Source organism: Cibotium barometz, chromosome 47 (assembly GCF_041138505.1).
Source record: "Cibotium barometz isolate CiBa-2024 chromosome 47, ASM4113850v1, whole genome shotgun sequence".
Classification (NCBI taxonomy): Eukaryota; Viridiplantae; Streptophyta; class Polypodiopsida; order Cyatheales; family Cibotiaceae; genus Cibotium; species Cibotium barometz.
In genome coordinates, this window is record NC_141092.1 from 15,994,105 (window position 1) to 16,009,812 (window position 15,708).

The 15,708-nt window shown below is 48.2% G+C and overlaps 1 protein-coding gene across 5 annotated transcripts in view; it reads left to right on the top strand.

The window, feature by feature from the left end:
- The window catches only part of LOC147611411 (ARM repeat superfamily protein), a 121,616-nt gene that overhangs the window by 70,201 nt on the left and 35,707 nt on the right, over positions 1 to 15,708 (top strand). For all 5 annotated transcript variants that reach the window (XR_015263750.1, XR_015263751.1, XR_015263752.1 and 2 more), the window contains exons 5-7: positions 48 to 330; positions 437 to 964; positions 10,887 to 10,973. Coding sequence is in view for 2 of the 5 variants with exons in the window: in XM_086784498.1 (XP_086640624.1) it covers positions 48 to 330; positions 437 to 964; positions 10,887 to 10,973 (898 nt within the window). In the remaining 3 variants the exon portion in view is untranslated. The remainder of the gene's footprint in view (positions 1 to 47; positions 331 to 436; positions 965 to 10,886; positions 10,974 to 15,708) is intronic.

Genomic DNA, 15,708 nt, shown 5'->3' on the forward strand with positions numbered 1-15,708 from the left:
AGCACTCTTTGGCTGCTGATTTTGTAGTTCATATGATTCCTTTGCAGGTCTCTTGGCCTTTCTGAGTGTAGGCATTATGTCATGTCCATGGTCTCTTCTAAATTCTATGAAGGTGCTTCATTAGCGAGCTGGTACAAATCGTCATGTTCTATTAATGAGGACATTGCGGGTTTATTGGAGAAGCTGGAAACAGTGGTTATACTCAAAGGTGTCACTATTGCGCTTGAAGGTTTTGGAGGTCAGAATGATCCACTCACCCCTCAACAGAGAGTTATTGAGGACCCAGAGATAAAGAAGCTGGAACTTCATGCCTTGCAACATATAGTGGAGGCATGTATCACCCTATCAAACATCCCAACGTTACAAGGCAAATTTTACAAGTGACATGACACAGGTACTTTTTCTTATATGCTGAATCATTTCTTCTCGTATGCAGGCTGTCGAGATTCCACCTGATCTCGTTATTGCCACAAACGAGACTCGAGATAGCCATCAAGCTGAGAAGTTTGTCCATAGCTCATACTACTTTCTAAGGATAGCAGATGCTATATTGAAGGGATCCATCGCTGATACAAACAAAGATGACTTAGTGCAAGGTTTGGTACTTAGCTGTGCTGCACTGGGTTCTGCTGAAGAAGATGCTGAAACACCTCTTTCATGGATCACTAAGGACATCCAAGTGCTAGCAAATGGAATTGTGAAATATCTGGGTACTCCTTTTTCTGATGTCAGGGCATTGGAAGATCAAGAGGCAGGGGAAACTTCAAAGCTTAAGTTTGAAGCTTGTATGGGTGTTGAGAGATTGATATTACGAATTCTCCCGAATCTTATCCCTAAATTCAAGAGGCTATTGGGGGACCATCTGAGCAAGGACCATGAAGGAAATCTTGAAGCATCATCAAGTAGTGTGAGTCTGGCCTCTGCTATCATAGCAGCACATCAAATGTACTGGTGTTTGAAACAGGTACCTTACAATGGCACAGTTGTTTATCATCATGCTTAATTTGTTGATGATATATCTGAATCTGAATAGTGTTCTGTGGTTATGTTCCTCACAGGCAAAGAAATTTCAACAGTTTTCTTTTATTGATTTCTAGATTACTCCTGTTGAAACCATGGTTCTACGCTAAAAGTAGTGTATCATGCACATTGGCATGAAAATAATCAGAACGAAACACACAATCACACATTGCTAGCTATGTGGACTGCTAGCAATGACTACAAATAAAGATAAGGTGAGTCAGTACCGACAAATATAATATTGTGAGTGGACAATATCAGCTATATATGATTATCAATGCACTGCTCAAGTGCCTTTCCAATAAGGGTCCCTGGAATCTGGATCATGTATGAGGCCTGGAGTAATAAGATGTCTTTTCTAAATGTGAACTGTAATTTTGTGGGGAGCTCCATGGGGGACAGCCATGTCTTGCTATCCAAAGCCCGTGTCGGGCGAACCACTGGAAGTCTGGGAATTCCATGATCGGTGATGTCCGTCTTGGTCCAGCTGCATTGAGGACTCCAAGGCTAGTCGAGAGAGGAGGCCATCCTCTAGTGTGTGTAGGCGATCCTTATACATGGTTGTCTGGAATAAGGCATCTGTCACTGTCACCAGGGATGCTACCCCAAACTCCGCCAAAACAACTCATGTGGGACTGATTGTTTGCTCCAAGTCATGCGAGACACACCATGATCTGCAGCCACTCTATCTTCTTCCACCCCTCATCTCCCAAGTTTGATCGCCAAAAGTGCCCCCCATAGAGTGCTGTGGGCCGTACCAAGGTATCAAAAAGCCATATCTTGGTCCAAGGTTCCTGAAAGTGAGCCTGGAAACGCTGCCTCTCCAAACAAGCGAGCCAAGGATGCATACCCTCTCACAAGGCGTCGTGCCTCTGCAGCTGGCCTCATAGAGAAGATGGGTCCTGGAAGTCACCCCAAGGTATCACCCCAAGTTATATGTACGGAGAGACAATCTTCACCTGAGTACGTCTGTATAGAAAAGATGTGCTAGCTCGTCTACCGTATGAGGTGTTAAAGATCATGATCTTGGTCTTGCCGAGATTGACCATGAGGTCTCTTTCGTCACAAAACCTGTGCAATGCGTCAAGATGTCTATGTAGCCCCTTTGCTGAGTCAGAGATAAGGACGTCGTCGTCCACATAGGGCAGGATGGGTACCATGATGGTGGCCAATGGTGATCCTCATCCATGTAGAGCCCAAATAGTGCGGGAGAGAGTGGGCACCCCTGTTTGATTCCAATGGCTCTTGAAAAACCCCCCTGGTGCTTGTTCCCTGTCAGTCACCGACTCGTAGTAGAAAGCCATACACCCCATATTGTATTGGCTGTGGGGAATTGGAGTTCCTATATGTTGGGTATTTCGGAATTCGTTGGTGTCTCCATTGGTGTGAACACCCCCTTAGGGTGTGATTAGTCCTTATTAAGGTCTAGGTCAAAAGATGAGGCTTGATGCCTATAAAAGCATGTACTAGGATGGTTCTTATAATTATATGATTATCATTTGATTTGTGCAACATATCTCTCTTGTGGTCTATCACATCTCTCTCTCTCTCTCTCTCTCACTCAGCCGAAGGGCTAGAGAGTTGGATGCCTTACATGACTTTTGCACTCAGCGGGACCTCTCTGTTAACCTCGGTAAGACCAAGGTAATGGTCTTTAATACCTCTCGCACTGTCACATCCAGATTGAGCTTCACATATAGAGGGGATCCTACGGAGATTGTCTCATCCTATGTTTACCTTGGTATCACTTTCAGCGGCCCACGCTTTACCATGCTTCCCGCAGCACATGCCAGAGTGACGCGGGGATATGCTGCCTTGAGCTTACTTGAGCGGCAGTGCTTCCAGGCACATTTCCAGGAGCCGAGGACGAAGGGTTGGCTTTTTGACACCCTCGTCACACCAGCCTTGATGTATGGAGCAGCTTTCTGGGGGCCAGATTTATCCGATGAGGATTGGCAGCGAGTTGAGAGGCGCCCCAAGTCGTGATGTTCTCCCGTAGTGCCCTGTTAAACAGGTGTGCAAGAAAAGGAGCCAAAGAATCTACTACATATATGAGATGCTCACCTTGTAGGCCCATATGGTCGGCGGCCCGTCCATGCTGTAGGTTGCGGATAGCTTCCTTTACCATCGAGTGGGTAAAGAAGCTAGTTGTGGTAGGTCGAGGCTCCTGTGACTGAGGTATAGGTGGCTGCTGTGGGGCGTGGTATAGGCCCTCTGCATATGTGTGCCATGTCTGTGGGTTTGCAATGGGTGTTGGTGTCCAGGGCTCTCTGAAGTGCCGCCATGAGATAGGGCTATCTCTACTCATGAAGAAATGGAAGATCTCTAGCTCCTGTATCTCTGCGAACCGCCTTTTGCGGCGAGTAAGTCTCCTCATCTCTCTCGTCGACTCCTACTCTGTGATGGCTCGCAAGGCTCTCTGCATAACACATAATGCAGCTTACCAAAATGTAATATGAACACAGAGAGAAATGAAATGTTATATTAACGTCTTCAAAAGGCCAAAGTGACCTATGAGATCAAAGTTACAACCATGTGACATCTGATACACTGTCTGGAAAAGAAAAGAAAAAACTGAAGGTAAGTATCTAGCCCTACGATACATCAGTAATCATCCGGAAGCAGCAACTAGGGAGAGTGGGAGCTAATGCTACTAGTCAAAATGGGGTACATGAGTACATGGATACTTGAATACATGAATATGGGGGAGTACAAAAGTGACAGTGAGTACAATAGTATATGGCTGGAGTGGTAATCATCCTAGGAGCTCTAGCATGGGTCTCTGCCAGATGGCCTGGATATCTGCCATAGTGAGATGCCTGGTCAGACAAGCCCGATGCCTCGCAATGATGCTCTGAATCCTCCAGTGTAGGCACCGTCTCCAATGTGAGGATCCATGAACCCTCGGGTGTCTGGATCTGCACAACTGGATAGCTCTCTCAACTAGAGTCCCACGAGGTGCCCACTGTTGGGCTGTCGGCTGTGTGTCCTCCCGGGTAGTCCCTCTAAAGAAGTCAGTAATATGTCTCTGTGTGGACTCCCTGCTGGTCGGGTGTCTGCTCCTGATAATGGACTCTCTGAGCCTGCGGATCTCCAGGAGATAAAAACCCAAGCATCGCTAATCACAATAGTCCATGATTCTAGCCAGTGGTCCAAATCCCTCTCTGAAAAGGCAATGGTAGCGCCCTCGAATCTCATAATATGCTGTGCAGCGACAGATGTAGTGCTCCTCCGTCTCTGGCTCTATCCAACAAATCTGACAAATCCTGTCCCCTGGAGGTATGCCTCTAAATCTGCTTGTCTCTATCTCTAACTGATGTGAAGAGGTGCGGATCTGCCCAATGGCGCACCTCAATCCATGAGACAGATGGGTGTCCACATAGCTCGGTCTAAGTATAAAGCCATCCTCAGTGGTGCGGAGAAGATGGTCTCTATAGAAAGCCATCTTCGTCCCCAACTCCTGTGAGGGCTCTAGCCTAGTGTCCAACTGAATGAGGTCCTATGTGATGACTCTACTAATCTCAGAATGTGTCAAGGTGAGAGAGGGTCCCTCCAGAGAGTACTGGAAGGGTGGAAGTCTGTCTAAACTGAACCCATGGAGCTCAAACCAGGATGCTATCTGCGCATACCAACATGAAGTGTCTCCCTCCATGGCTAGCTGATGAGAGGACTCTAAGGCAAGTCGTGCATACCGGTGTCGGGGAAGCTCCTAGGTGCTATGAATGAAGGACACTGATCTGGCAAGAGCCTCGAGTACGATCGGTGGTGCTCCCATCTCGGCTGTGATAATCTCATGGGTACCGAGGCCTTAGCCCGAATCATCCTGGAGATCATGGACACAAGTGGTCTCTCCATCGATCTCCATCCATCGTATGTGCGTCCTGATCGACTGTGACGATCTAGGCTAGGCCCCTAGATCTGTACTCCATATAGCATAGCCGAAGTGACCAGTGTGTCAAAAAGCCACAGCTTAGTGCGTGGCTCTTGAAACTGTACCTGTGAGCACATCCTCTCTAGACCTCCTAGTGCTGCATATCCTCTAGTCAATCTGGCCTCTGCTGCCCCCCTCATGGAAAATGTGGGCCTAGTGAACACCACTCCAAGATATGTGTATGAGTCAACTTACTCCACTGTCTCCTGCCCATATGTGGAAATAGGCGCTGATCTCCAGACCCATTGAGCTGTAGTATTAAACACCATAACCTTGGTCTTACCAAGGTTAACTGAGAGCCCATTGTCCTGTGCATAAGCATGTAAAGTATCCAAGTGCCTCTGCATACCCTCTGGTGAGTCAGCTATAAGCACAATATCATCAGCATATAAGAGCAGAGGTATCCAAGTAACACAAAACAAGTATAACTAACATAGCCCTTGAAAGTAGAGGCTGATACAATGATCATCATGTGGGAGTACATGGGATATATAAGCACTAGCACAAGAGAATCTCATCATGGAGTGCATGAGTATATGAAGCACCAGGGGCACATCATCCTGCAGTAGAGGGTACCTCTCTCTCTCTCTCTCTCTCTCTCTCTCTCTCTCTCTCTCCTTGTTCGCTGTACGCCGCCGCCGCCGCCACCCTGCTCTCTTCCCCCCTCCCCGCCATTTCGCCTGCCCGCCTGTTTCGCTCGCATCTCTCTCTCCTTGTTCGCTGTACGCCGCCACCGCCGCCACCCTGCTCGCTTCCCCCCTCCCCGCCATTTCGCCTGCGCCTCTGCCCACCGCTGCCCTGTTCGCTGTACGCCGCCGCCGCCGCCACCCTGCTCGCTTCCCCCGCCTGCTGACCTGTTCGCTGATCGCCGCACAGGTCTGCTGGCAATGGCCACCCTTGCTCTCCGTTAGGCTGTGTGCCTGTTCGCGGCCCTTTCCCCACCCACCCTTGCTCAGGCCCCCAAGGCAGCAGCATAACTCTCTCTCTCTCACTTCTTCCATGGCTTCACCCTTGCGCAACCCGACGAAGGCGACCTTTATGGTCACAAACAAGAGGATAACAAATGTGGAAAAGGAAATGAAGGAATGGAAGGCAGAGATGGAGGGATGGTGGAAGGAGAAAGCAAACTTTCTCCAAATGGTATTCAATGAGGGTAAGCGGTGGAAAGAGGAGAAGGAGGACCTCATAGCGGAAGTCAAAGACCTTCACGGGGAAGTCAACACGCTCAAAGGTGTAATCTCAGCTCTTCAGAGGGAGCTTGCAGAGGCCAAGGCAAATGGTGGACTTGAAGAAGGTGAAATTCAGCCATCCATGATAGAAGAGCTCAAGGTTATCAAGGAACAAGTACGGGCAATTAAGGAAGAAGAGAAGCAACAGGAAGCAAAGACTTCCTCATGGGTGGAAGTCATCACCAAGACGCAAAAGAAGATGGATGAAGCGGAGAAGTGGATAGAGGTCGCCAAGAAGGGTAAAGGTAAGGAGATAACAACCCCTACACCTACAATCATTAATATGACTTTGGAAGAGGAACAACGAAGACGTACACGTGCTTTGCATGTGAGGATTACCGGCCTTAAAGACGGGGATAAAGTTGAAGAGGAGGTGAAAGAGCTTATGGTGTTGATGGGGATTGACAGTCCGACACACGCAAAAGCCTGGAGAGTGGGCAAAAAAAGCGGAGGCAACGGGGAAACATCAAAGGAAAGAGCTCTCATACTTCGCTTCCCTTCTATTGAGGCGAAGAAGGAGTTCTTGAAAAGACGACCCACTTTAAAGAATACAGGCATTTTTCTTGGTGATGATCTTACTCTTTCACAGCTTGCACATATGAAGGAAGTCATGCCAGAGATTAGAGCAGCAAGAGAAAAGGGTAAGATAGCATTTTATAGAGAAGGGAGCGTGGTCATCGTGGAGCGACGCTCTACATGACGGTGCGAGACCTATGGGACCAAATTAAAGCTGGCAGCCTGGAACTGCAATGGATCCCTCAGACTTGATGTAGGTGCCTTTGAGGACAGCTTTACAGATAGAGATATAGTCTTCTACTCGGAGACTCACCAGGCCCCTGGTCAGATGATGCCACAGGTGACAGGATACAGATGGGAGACAGCTTGCAGAGTAGGGACGAGATCGGTACACAGTAGTAGAGGATCAGGAGGGGTGGCAGTTCTTTTCAGGGAGGAGCTGCAACCGCTTATACACATAGTTCGGAGAGATGATCAGGCCAGATATATGTGGGTGAGACTGAGGGCCGACACAGGCAGATTCCTGTATATTGCCATATGCTATTTTGCTCCTAGTACATCGACATATGCAGCACCTAGAGGGCAGTCTCCTTTCTCTGTGCTAGATGATGACATATGGGAGTTCTCTAGGGATGGAGACATCATTCTGCTAGGGGACTTTAATGCCCGGACGGGCAACCGCCAGACAGCCTTTTATGATACCTCGGAGGAGATGCTGAGAGAGTTGGACACTCTGGATATGGGATTAGACAGAAGCTCACAGGATGTGGAGTGCACAGAGTATGGGAGATATTTGGTAGATATGGGGACTGCGCATGGGTTGGCCATACTTAATGGCTTGCAGAGGTTTCCGTCAGCAGCTGGATTTACTTGCTTTCCACATAGACATGGTGCTAGCACAGTGGATTATGTTATGGCTATGCCCAGCTTTGTTTCATGCATTGAGGACTTCACAGTTGGATCTCGGCCCATTGGGGTAGTAGTGGATCATGCATTGTTGACATTGACTATCTCTTTTCACTTTACCACAGCTCAGAGGACACGAGGGGCAGATCACACTCGATATACTTTTACCTCAGAGACTGATGCTGTCTACACAGATGGGATTTATAGACGTCTGTACACAGAGGAGCCAGGGAGACCTTTGGAGGAGTTGACCCATATACTGACAGAGACTTTACATGATGCAGCGAGAGAGGCATATCCACATACTCAGCCTGGACAGAGACAGCATTCTAGATGTATGCCCCAGAACAGCTGGTATGATGAGGAGTGCAGAGAGACCAGAGCCCGACTGCAGCGGGAGGTTCCTTTGGGAGTCACTACTTACCGACAGTCACGTATTGCCTTCCGACGCCTTGTGCGAAGGAAGAAGCGGGCCTTCCTTGCTCAGCTAGAGCAGGAATTATACCAGCTGTTCTTGAGCCAGGATTCGAGGGAGGCTTGGCGTCTGTTTCATGAGTCCTCCCCTGCTTTGGCCATCACTTCTACAGAGGTCTGGGGTAGTTATGCAGCATCTCTATATACAGTTCCTGGACAGACACCTTTTCCTGACCCGCCAGCACCATGCCCACAGACATGTACTTTCTTTACCGCAGAGATGGTAAGGAAGGCCATTGATAGGATGAAGACTGGGAGAGCATATGATCACGATGGATTGGTTGCTGAGCACTTTATTCATGCGAGAGACATGCTGGCAGAGCTTCTAGCAGTGATGTTCAATCGTGCTATGTGCGAAGGCTTACCCGAGACTTGGAGTAGGTCCACCATCGTGCCTATCTTCAAGTCAGGGGACCCTATGCAGCCAGGGAATTATCGCACTATTATGATTGGTCACACACTAGCACGATTGTATGCATCCATTCTTGAGCAGCAGTTGAGTAGATGGGCAGAGAGAGCTGGCATTCGAGCAGAGGGACAGGCAGGGTTCAGGAGAGGTTTCTCTACTCTTGACCACATCTTGACTCTCCGGGCCATTATTGAGGAGGGCAGGTCGCATGGGCGACGGATTTATTGTAGCTTTGTGGACTTCCGCAAAGCATTTGATACAGTGCCCAGAGCCAGATTGATGAGGCGATTACAGGAGATGGGGGTACCCACAGAGCTCATATGGGGAATTATGGCTTTATACAGATCAGTTGCAGGACAGGTACGCACCCCAGAGGGGGTCTCTACTTTGGTTCACTCCACTATAGGAGTGAAGCAAGGTTGCCCGTTATCTCCTTCACTGTTTGGTATGTATGTGGATGAGGCTTCTGACTACATTGAGAGATTGGGGGACAGAGGAGCCCAGCTAGCAGGTACATGGATCCCACTATTGTTATATGCTGATGATATTGTGTTGATCTCTGACTCTCCTGAGGGTATGCAGCGTCATCTGGATGCTTTACATGAGTTTGCACATGATAGTGGATTGTCTGTCAACCTTGGCAAAACCAAGGTTATGGTGTTTAACACCACGCCACAGTGGGTTAGGCGATCAGCTCCCACATTTACATATGGGCAGGAGATTGTGGAGTATACAGATGCATATACATATCTTGGGGTAGTATTCAGTGGGCCAGTGTTTTCGATGAGGAGAGCAGCAGAGACTAGATTGACTAGAGCACATGCAGCCCTGGGTGGTTTGGAGAGGATGTGTTCGCAGGTTCAGTTTCAGGAACCTCGAACAAAACTCTGGCTTTTTGACACTCTAGTGACATCAGCTATGCTTTATGGAGTGCAGATATGGGGACCTTCAGTGGGCCATCACAGCGCAGGCGGGTGGAGAGGTATGGAGAGGCCTTTGGTATCTATGATTGCTAGGCTTATTAGAGCCAAGGCTGTGGTACCTCATGAGATTATTCGAGCAGAGCTGGCGGCTGCCCCTCTGGTGATTGAGGCTCTTACGAGATCAGTCTCCTACATACATGGCTTGTGGGATCTCCCCCGAGACAGATATGCACGCCTCGCCCTGGAGTCCTCCCGACAGTTAGCTTTACAGGGAGACACGGCTTGTTGGTATGGACAGATGACATCTTGGTTCCAGGCACATGGTTTTAGCATGGACAGATTGCCTCCCTTCCAGTATTCTCTGGAGGCACCCTCTCTCACTCTTACACGGACAGAGATTACCAGACTCATCCGTCAGGATTTAGTTCAGCTGGACATTAGGAGGACATGGATACAGCCGACTGAGGAGCTGGGCACGAAGATGGCTTTCTACAGAGAACATTTTCTTCAGCTCACAGCAGATGGTTTTGTGATCAGACCCAGTTACATGGATGTACACTTGTCTCATGCAGTACGATGTGCTATTGGTCAGATTCGCACATCCTCACACCAGCTTGAGATTGAGATTGGCCGATATAGAGGTATACCAGCTGAGGCCAGGATATGCCGAGTATGCCATGGGGAGCCAGAGACAGAGCTGCATTATATATGCCATTGTACTGCATACTATGAGATACGTGGTCGTTTCCACTGTTTATTCAGAGAGGGTTTTGGACCACTTTCCAGAGTCATGGGGTACCAGGACCAGAGGTGTTTGGGATTGTTCTTGCTTGAGCTGCGGAGACATAGAGATAGCCTGCTTAGGCGCACAGAGAGCCAGACTCAGAGGCACATTACAGACTTCTTTAGTCCGGCCATCACTGCGCCAGATGGACCACAGCAGCAGCAGGACATGGATACCGCCCACACCAGGGGTACACTGATTGATCGTGCGATTGAGCTTGGGTGGTCCAGACGCCCACGACCACGGAGGAGGGCATCCCAGCATAGACGGAGGTTGCAGCGGCAGATTCGGATTATTCTTGCGAGGCATGCGAGACACCCAGTCAGGGTGCTGACCACAGAGGATATTGAGGAGATCCGCCAGTGTCCGATGCGGCACATATTATGAGATGGAGGTACCTCCATAGTGTACCTTCCAGTTCCAGTTTCATTTTCTAGGTGCCAGTAGTATCATCTTTATTTTTCATTTTCTGGGTTTTTTTATCCAGACATTGTATCAGATCCACCATGATGTAACTTTTGGTCTCATAGGTCATTATGGCCTTTTGAAGACGTTAATATAACATTTCATTTCATTTCATTTCATTTCTCTCTCATTTTTCACCAATGTATGTAATATTTCATGTAACGCAGCTTACCAAAATGTAATATGAACGCATGATGAAGCATACTAACTTGTGCTATTTTGTATCTAGGTAAGGCATCCACATTTGGGTCCATCTTGCACCTTGTTAATGCCTTGTGCTCTAATGGCTTTGGATCATTATTCACCGTACCTCAAGGTAAGCCACATCCACACTTGTGGTTTCATTATAATAAAAGAATGCATTGATAGGATCAAGGCATGTCAAAATAAAGCTTTTTGTATTGGATTTTGTATGAGATTTGGAATTCAATATGCAACATAGTGTTTCGAGCACATAAATTGGATTGGCTGGTGAATATAATGGGCATAACGATATGTAGGAAATGATTATGAATTTCATTTCATAAACTTACATACAAACAATCCTCTTGAGTCCCCCTTCAGTTGAAACTAATCAGTTTTTGGTATAGTTACTTAAGACATTGAGCTCATCTTAATTCTGTCAAATAAGCTCTTAAGGGTGTGGAAAGGGTGTGGAACAGTTTTAGTCAGGAGAGAGTGGGAGAGGTGATAAGGTATTATGGTAAGGGCCATCATAAAATAGTCGACATCACACATGTGAGCAGTATGGAAGGCATGAGCAGCACATAGTTGTATGGGGGAGCTCCCTGGCACAAAGAAGTTGGTATCAAGTGAGTATAAGAAAATACGACTTGTGTTTGTACACAAACAACATAATCTTCACAAGACAAAGAACTTCATGCAAGAAGATTAAACGTCGTCTAAAGACCCAATGGGTCTATGATACCAAAGTGATACAATGCTATCCATGGTATATGCCTCATCATGCAAAAGGAAAACAAAACAAGGACAACTAACATCGCTCTCTCATGTGGAAGTATATGGGACATATAAGCACTAGTACAAGAGAATCTCATTATGGAGTGCCTGAGCATATGAAGCACTAGGGGCACATCATCCTCCAGTAGAGGGTACACCTCACTCAAGTATGTCGGGCATGGGGTTACTGACTATGGCTGAGAGGTCCCCTTCTGTCACAGCACGTGAGAAGGTGGCATGGTGGCAGTGGAGCATGTCTTGGATCTGGAGCTGATGGGAGAGGATTGTGTTGGTGTCCCATGGGCTGGGGACACCGGGTACGTCGATGTGCGCAAGCTCGTTCCGAAGTAACACCTTGGGGGAAAAAAAGGTTCTAGGTGGGTGAACAGGAGCTGAGCTTGCGCTGCTTTGTCCTGCCCCCGCCTGCCCCTCTGCTGCCCCCGCCTGCCCTTCTGCAGCCCCCGCCTGCTCTTCTGCAGCCCCCCTCTGCTGCCTTCACCTGCCTTTCTTCTGCCCCCGCCAGCCCTTCTGCTGCCCCCGCCTCCCCATCTGCTGCACCCACCTGCCCCTCTGCTGCCCCCGCCTGCCCCATTGCTACCCCAGCTGCTCTCGCCCTTTTGCGCCCGCCTTTGCCCCCCTTCTTCTGCACCCGCCTCTTTTTCAGCAGCAATTTTATCTGGATTCAAGTTGGCCGCCCACTTTTTTTGATTGGCTTTATGGCTTCTTCTATTGCAACCAATCTTTCGTCACCCCCACTGGTGGGGAGAATCATCAATTTTTCACAAGATGAGCTCACCTCTCTTTAGCACGACATTGACCTTGAGGTCCAGACCACCCTTGTTGCAAGAGTTTATGGTTCCCACCCCTCTCGTTCGCAGACCCGTGAATGGCTTCTAGCAGCTCTCCCTTCGGAGCTGATTGTGCACTTCCAGGATACTCGTTTGCTTGGTCGAGGCTTCTTCTAGGTGGACTTTCATTCTTCAGAAGCGACTTCTCAAGTTTTGGCTGGCAGCCCCTTCCCTCTTGGTCCTAGGAAGATTTTCTTCTTTCAGTACCAGGTGGGCTTTGATCCAGTGGTGGCGAAGGATCAGCGCCTTACCCCAGTCTCACTACAGTTCCCTGCTCTTCCTCGGTCCTATTGGAAGCTTTTAGCTTCCATAGGGGCATCCTTTGGCTAGGTTCTAGAGGTACCAGTCCTTCCGAGCTCTCTCGCCTCAGCTTCCGCGGCCGTCACCGCCACTCTTGATGGTGTACCCGGGGTCTTTGTGCTTGTTCCTGATCCATTGATTATTGATGATCATGTTATGCTTCAGAGACTTGATGGATCTCATTCCTGCCAGAGGATGGAGATTGCAGGCAGACTTGACCAGTGTCGGATTTTTTGTCGACAGGGTCACATTGCTAGAGATTGTCCCAGATCCAGGGGCCATGCTAGGAGGCGGCGTGGTCATGCCCATCAGAGGCCTTCTGCAGTTGCGGAGACTCCAGTTGCTCCTTTGCCACAACAGACGACACAGCGTTGGGTTGTGGTTAGGGATGGCAGGCACCCTCAGACCCCCATACTTGCCCCTTCATCCACACCCCTTGTGGAGCATCCTAACTCCTATGCAGCTCTTGCCTCACAGGATGTTGATCCTTCTTTGGAGGATGAGGCTTTGTAGGCACATGATTTGGATCCTTCACAAGAGGATGTTGCATTACAGTTACAGGATGATTGTACCCTTGAGGATGATGTTGCGCATTCGCATTGTCATGGTACCTCTCCAGTTTTGAGGGCTAGCCCTGGCTTTTCCGCGGAGTGGGAGAGAGAGGTAAGGTTTACATCATCGAATTTTCCCTCCCTTACCTATGCGATACGTACTTCCGCCTCTAAAGGGGGTCCTTCGTTGACCACGAGATGTGGTCGTTCCTACTCGGAGTCCTTATGAGGATTGTCTCTTGGAACATTCAGGGTCTTGGGGGTTTTTTTCCGCGTCGGCGGAAACAAATTGTAAAAACCCAGCTTCATTGTGTAGTCACAGGTGGACCTATGAATGTATTGCTCTTGCAAGAGCATAAATTGGATGCTAGCCAGTGTGGGAGATCATGCAAGCTTCTCTCGGGACACACCTTTTGGTCACTAGCTGTTGGTACCAAGGGTGGTGTTTGTGTCTCTGTTTCAGCTTTGATCTTGCCTTGCATCATTGGACATGGTGTCATTTTGCTTGCGAGAGCGCAGTGGATCCTTCTTATGCAGGGTACTACACGCATTGGTATTCTCAACCTCTATGCTCCTAACCATAGAGGTGAGAGGATTGCCTTTTGAAAATCTCTCACTACACTGATGCCTCTTGACGACCATTGGATTATTGGTGGGGATTTTAACATGGTTGAGATGCCAATGGATAGAAGAGGTGGACATGACGGCTTGGTGCATCCTCTTGAAAGAGCGTCTTGGGAGAGGTTTATACTCTCCATTCATGGCAGAGATTGTTGGCATGAGGATGACATTTTGAGGAATCCATCCACTCTTCTTTATTCATGGTCTAACAGGAGAAGAGATGCAGGATGTATCTATGCACGGTTAGACAAATTTTATGTGGATGATTGGGTGCTTGACAGAGGTGGGTATACTTTTATTGCTACAGGCACCTCTAAATCGGATCATTGCCCATTGGTTTTATGTATTAGAGATCCGAATTGCCATGGATCAACACCCCATGTACGCATCCCTGATCATTTGTTTCAGATGCAGAGCTATCGCGTCGTATGCTTGATATTTGGAGATCTCATGATTTCTTACAGGCCTCTCAAAGCCTGGCCTCTGCACTGTGATATTAGTGACTTTTATCACACATGTGCCCTGTCTAAGAGGCAAGAGGTCTTGGATTTAGAAGGGGCTATTAGATGTAGATTGGCTGCCTTGCGCAGAAAGAGCACGAGAAACATCCTCATGCTCAATCGGTTGCAGATTCTTTATGTATTGTTAGGGCAGAACTTCATCACTCTCTTGAGCAACGCGCAGAGTACCGTTTCCATGCCCAGGAATCCTTTTGGACACAGATGGGTGGTAGATGTAACAAACATTTCTTTGCTACTCACGGCCCATCTCATGCCAGGGATAGTGTCAGGCAGTTGTAGGATTCACATGGCACTCTTCACCTAGATCCTCTTATGGTTAGACAGATTGCCATTGATATCTATCGCTAGCTTCTTAGTGTTGAGCCGCACTTTGATTTGAGACATAGGGCACATAGGAAGGTTTAGAATGCATTGCCACATTTGATCACTGAGGAGATGTGTGCCGCTCTGGATGCCCCCTTTTTTTTTCTGAAAAGGAGACTTCTATTTAGTATGAAAAAATTTACAAAATGGAGATTTCACACCAAGCAAGGTGGAGATCTCAACCAATCAGGAGCCCTGTGCTGCCAATAGGGTTCCGAATGAGAGAATGTGAAAAAGATACCAATGTCCCACTCTCTCATAAACTGGCCGTGCTTCCTCTCCGCAGCCCTCGAAGATCCCTGGATTCTGGTCCAGGTAGTCATAATGGTGTGAATAATATCACTCCAAATCCTACAAAGACACTGAGAAACAAGAACGGGAGTACTCTCAATGGCCTAGTGCATCTAGCCTTCCAGATATTCCTGGCTGAGATGCTAGCAATAATCTCCCAAGAGCTGTCTAACCTCTATGCCGGAGGGACAAAGTGTGAAAGTGTTAAATCCTGAAGACAACACTGCCGAGCAACTCCTTGCCTAACCATAATGGCCAAGCTCTTGTCAGTCCCCTCGAACCTCAGCTGAGGCCCAGACTGTGTCAACCAAATGATAGAACCAAAAGAAATGATAGTATCCCTCTTAATCCTACCAAAGAGGTGTGCAATCGCAAAGCAAACCCTCTGTGCTTCCCTGCATTCCCATAAACAATGGTAAACTGACTCCGAAACTCCTGCACATCTAGGGCATGCTGGGCAAGCACCAATAACAGACCTCCACTGATTGGTGGCCAGACCACCATGAAGAGAAACCCAGATAAAGGAGGAAATCTGTGGCTTCCTATAAGAATGCTAGAATCTCCGCCAAAATACTCTTTGAATGTCAGTCGAAATG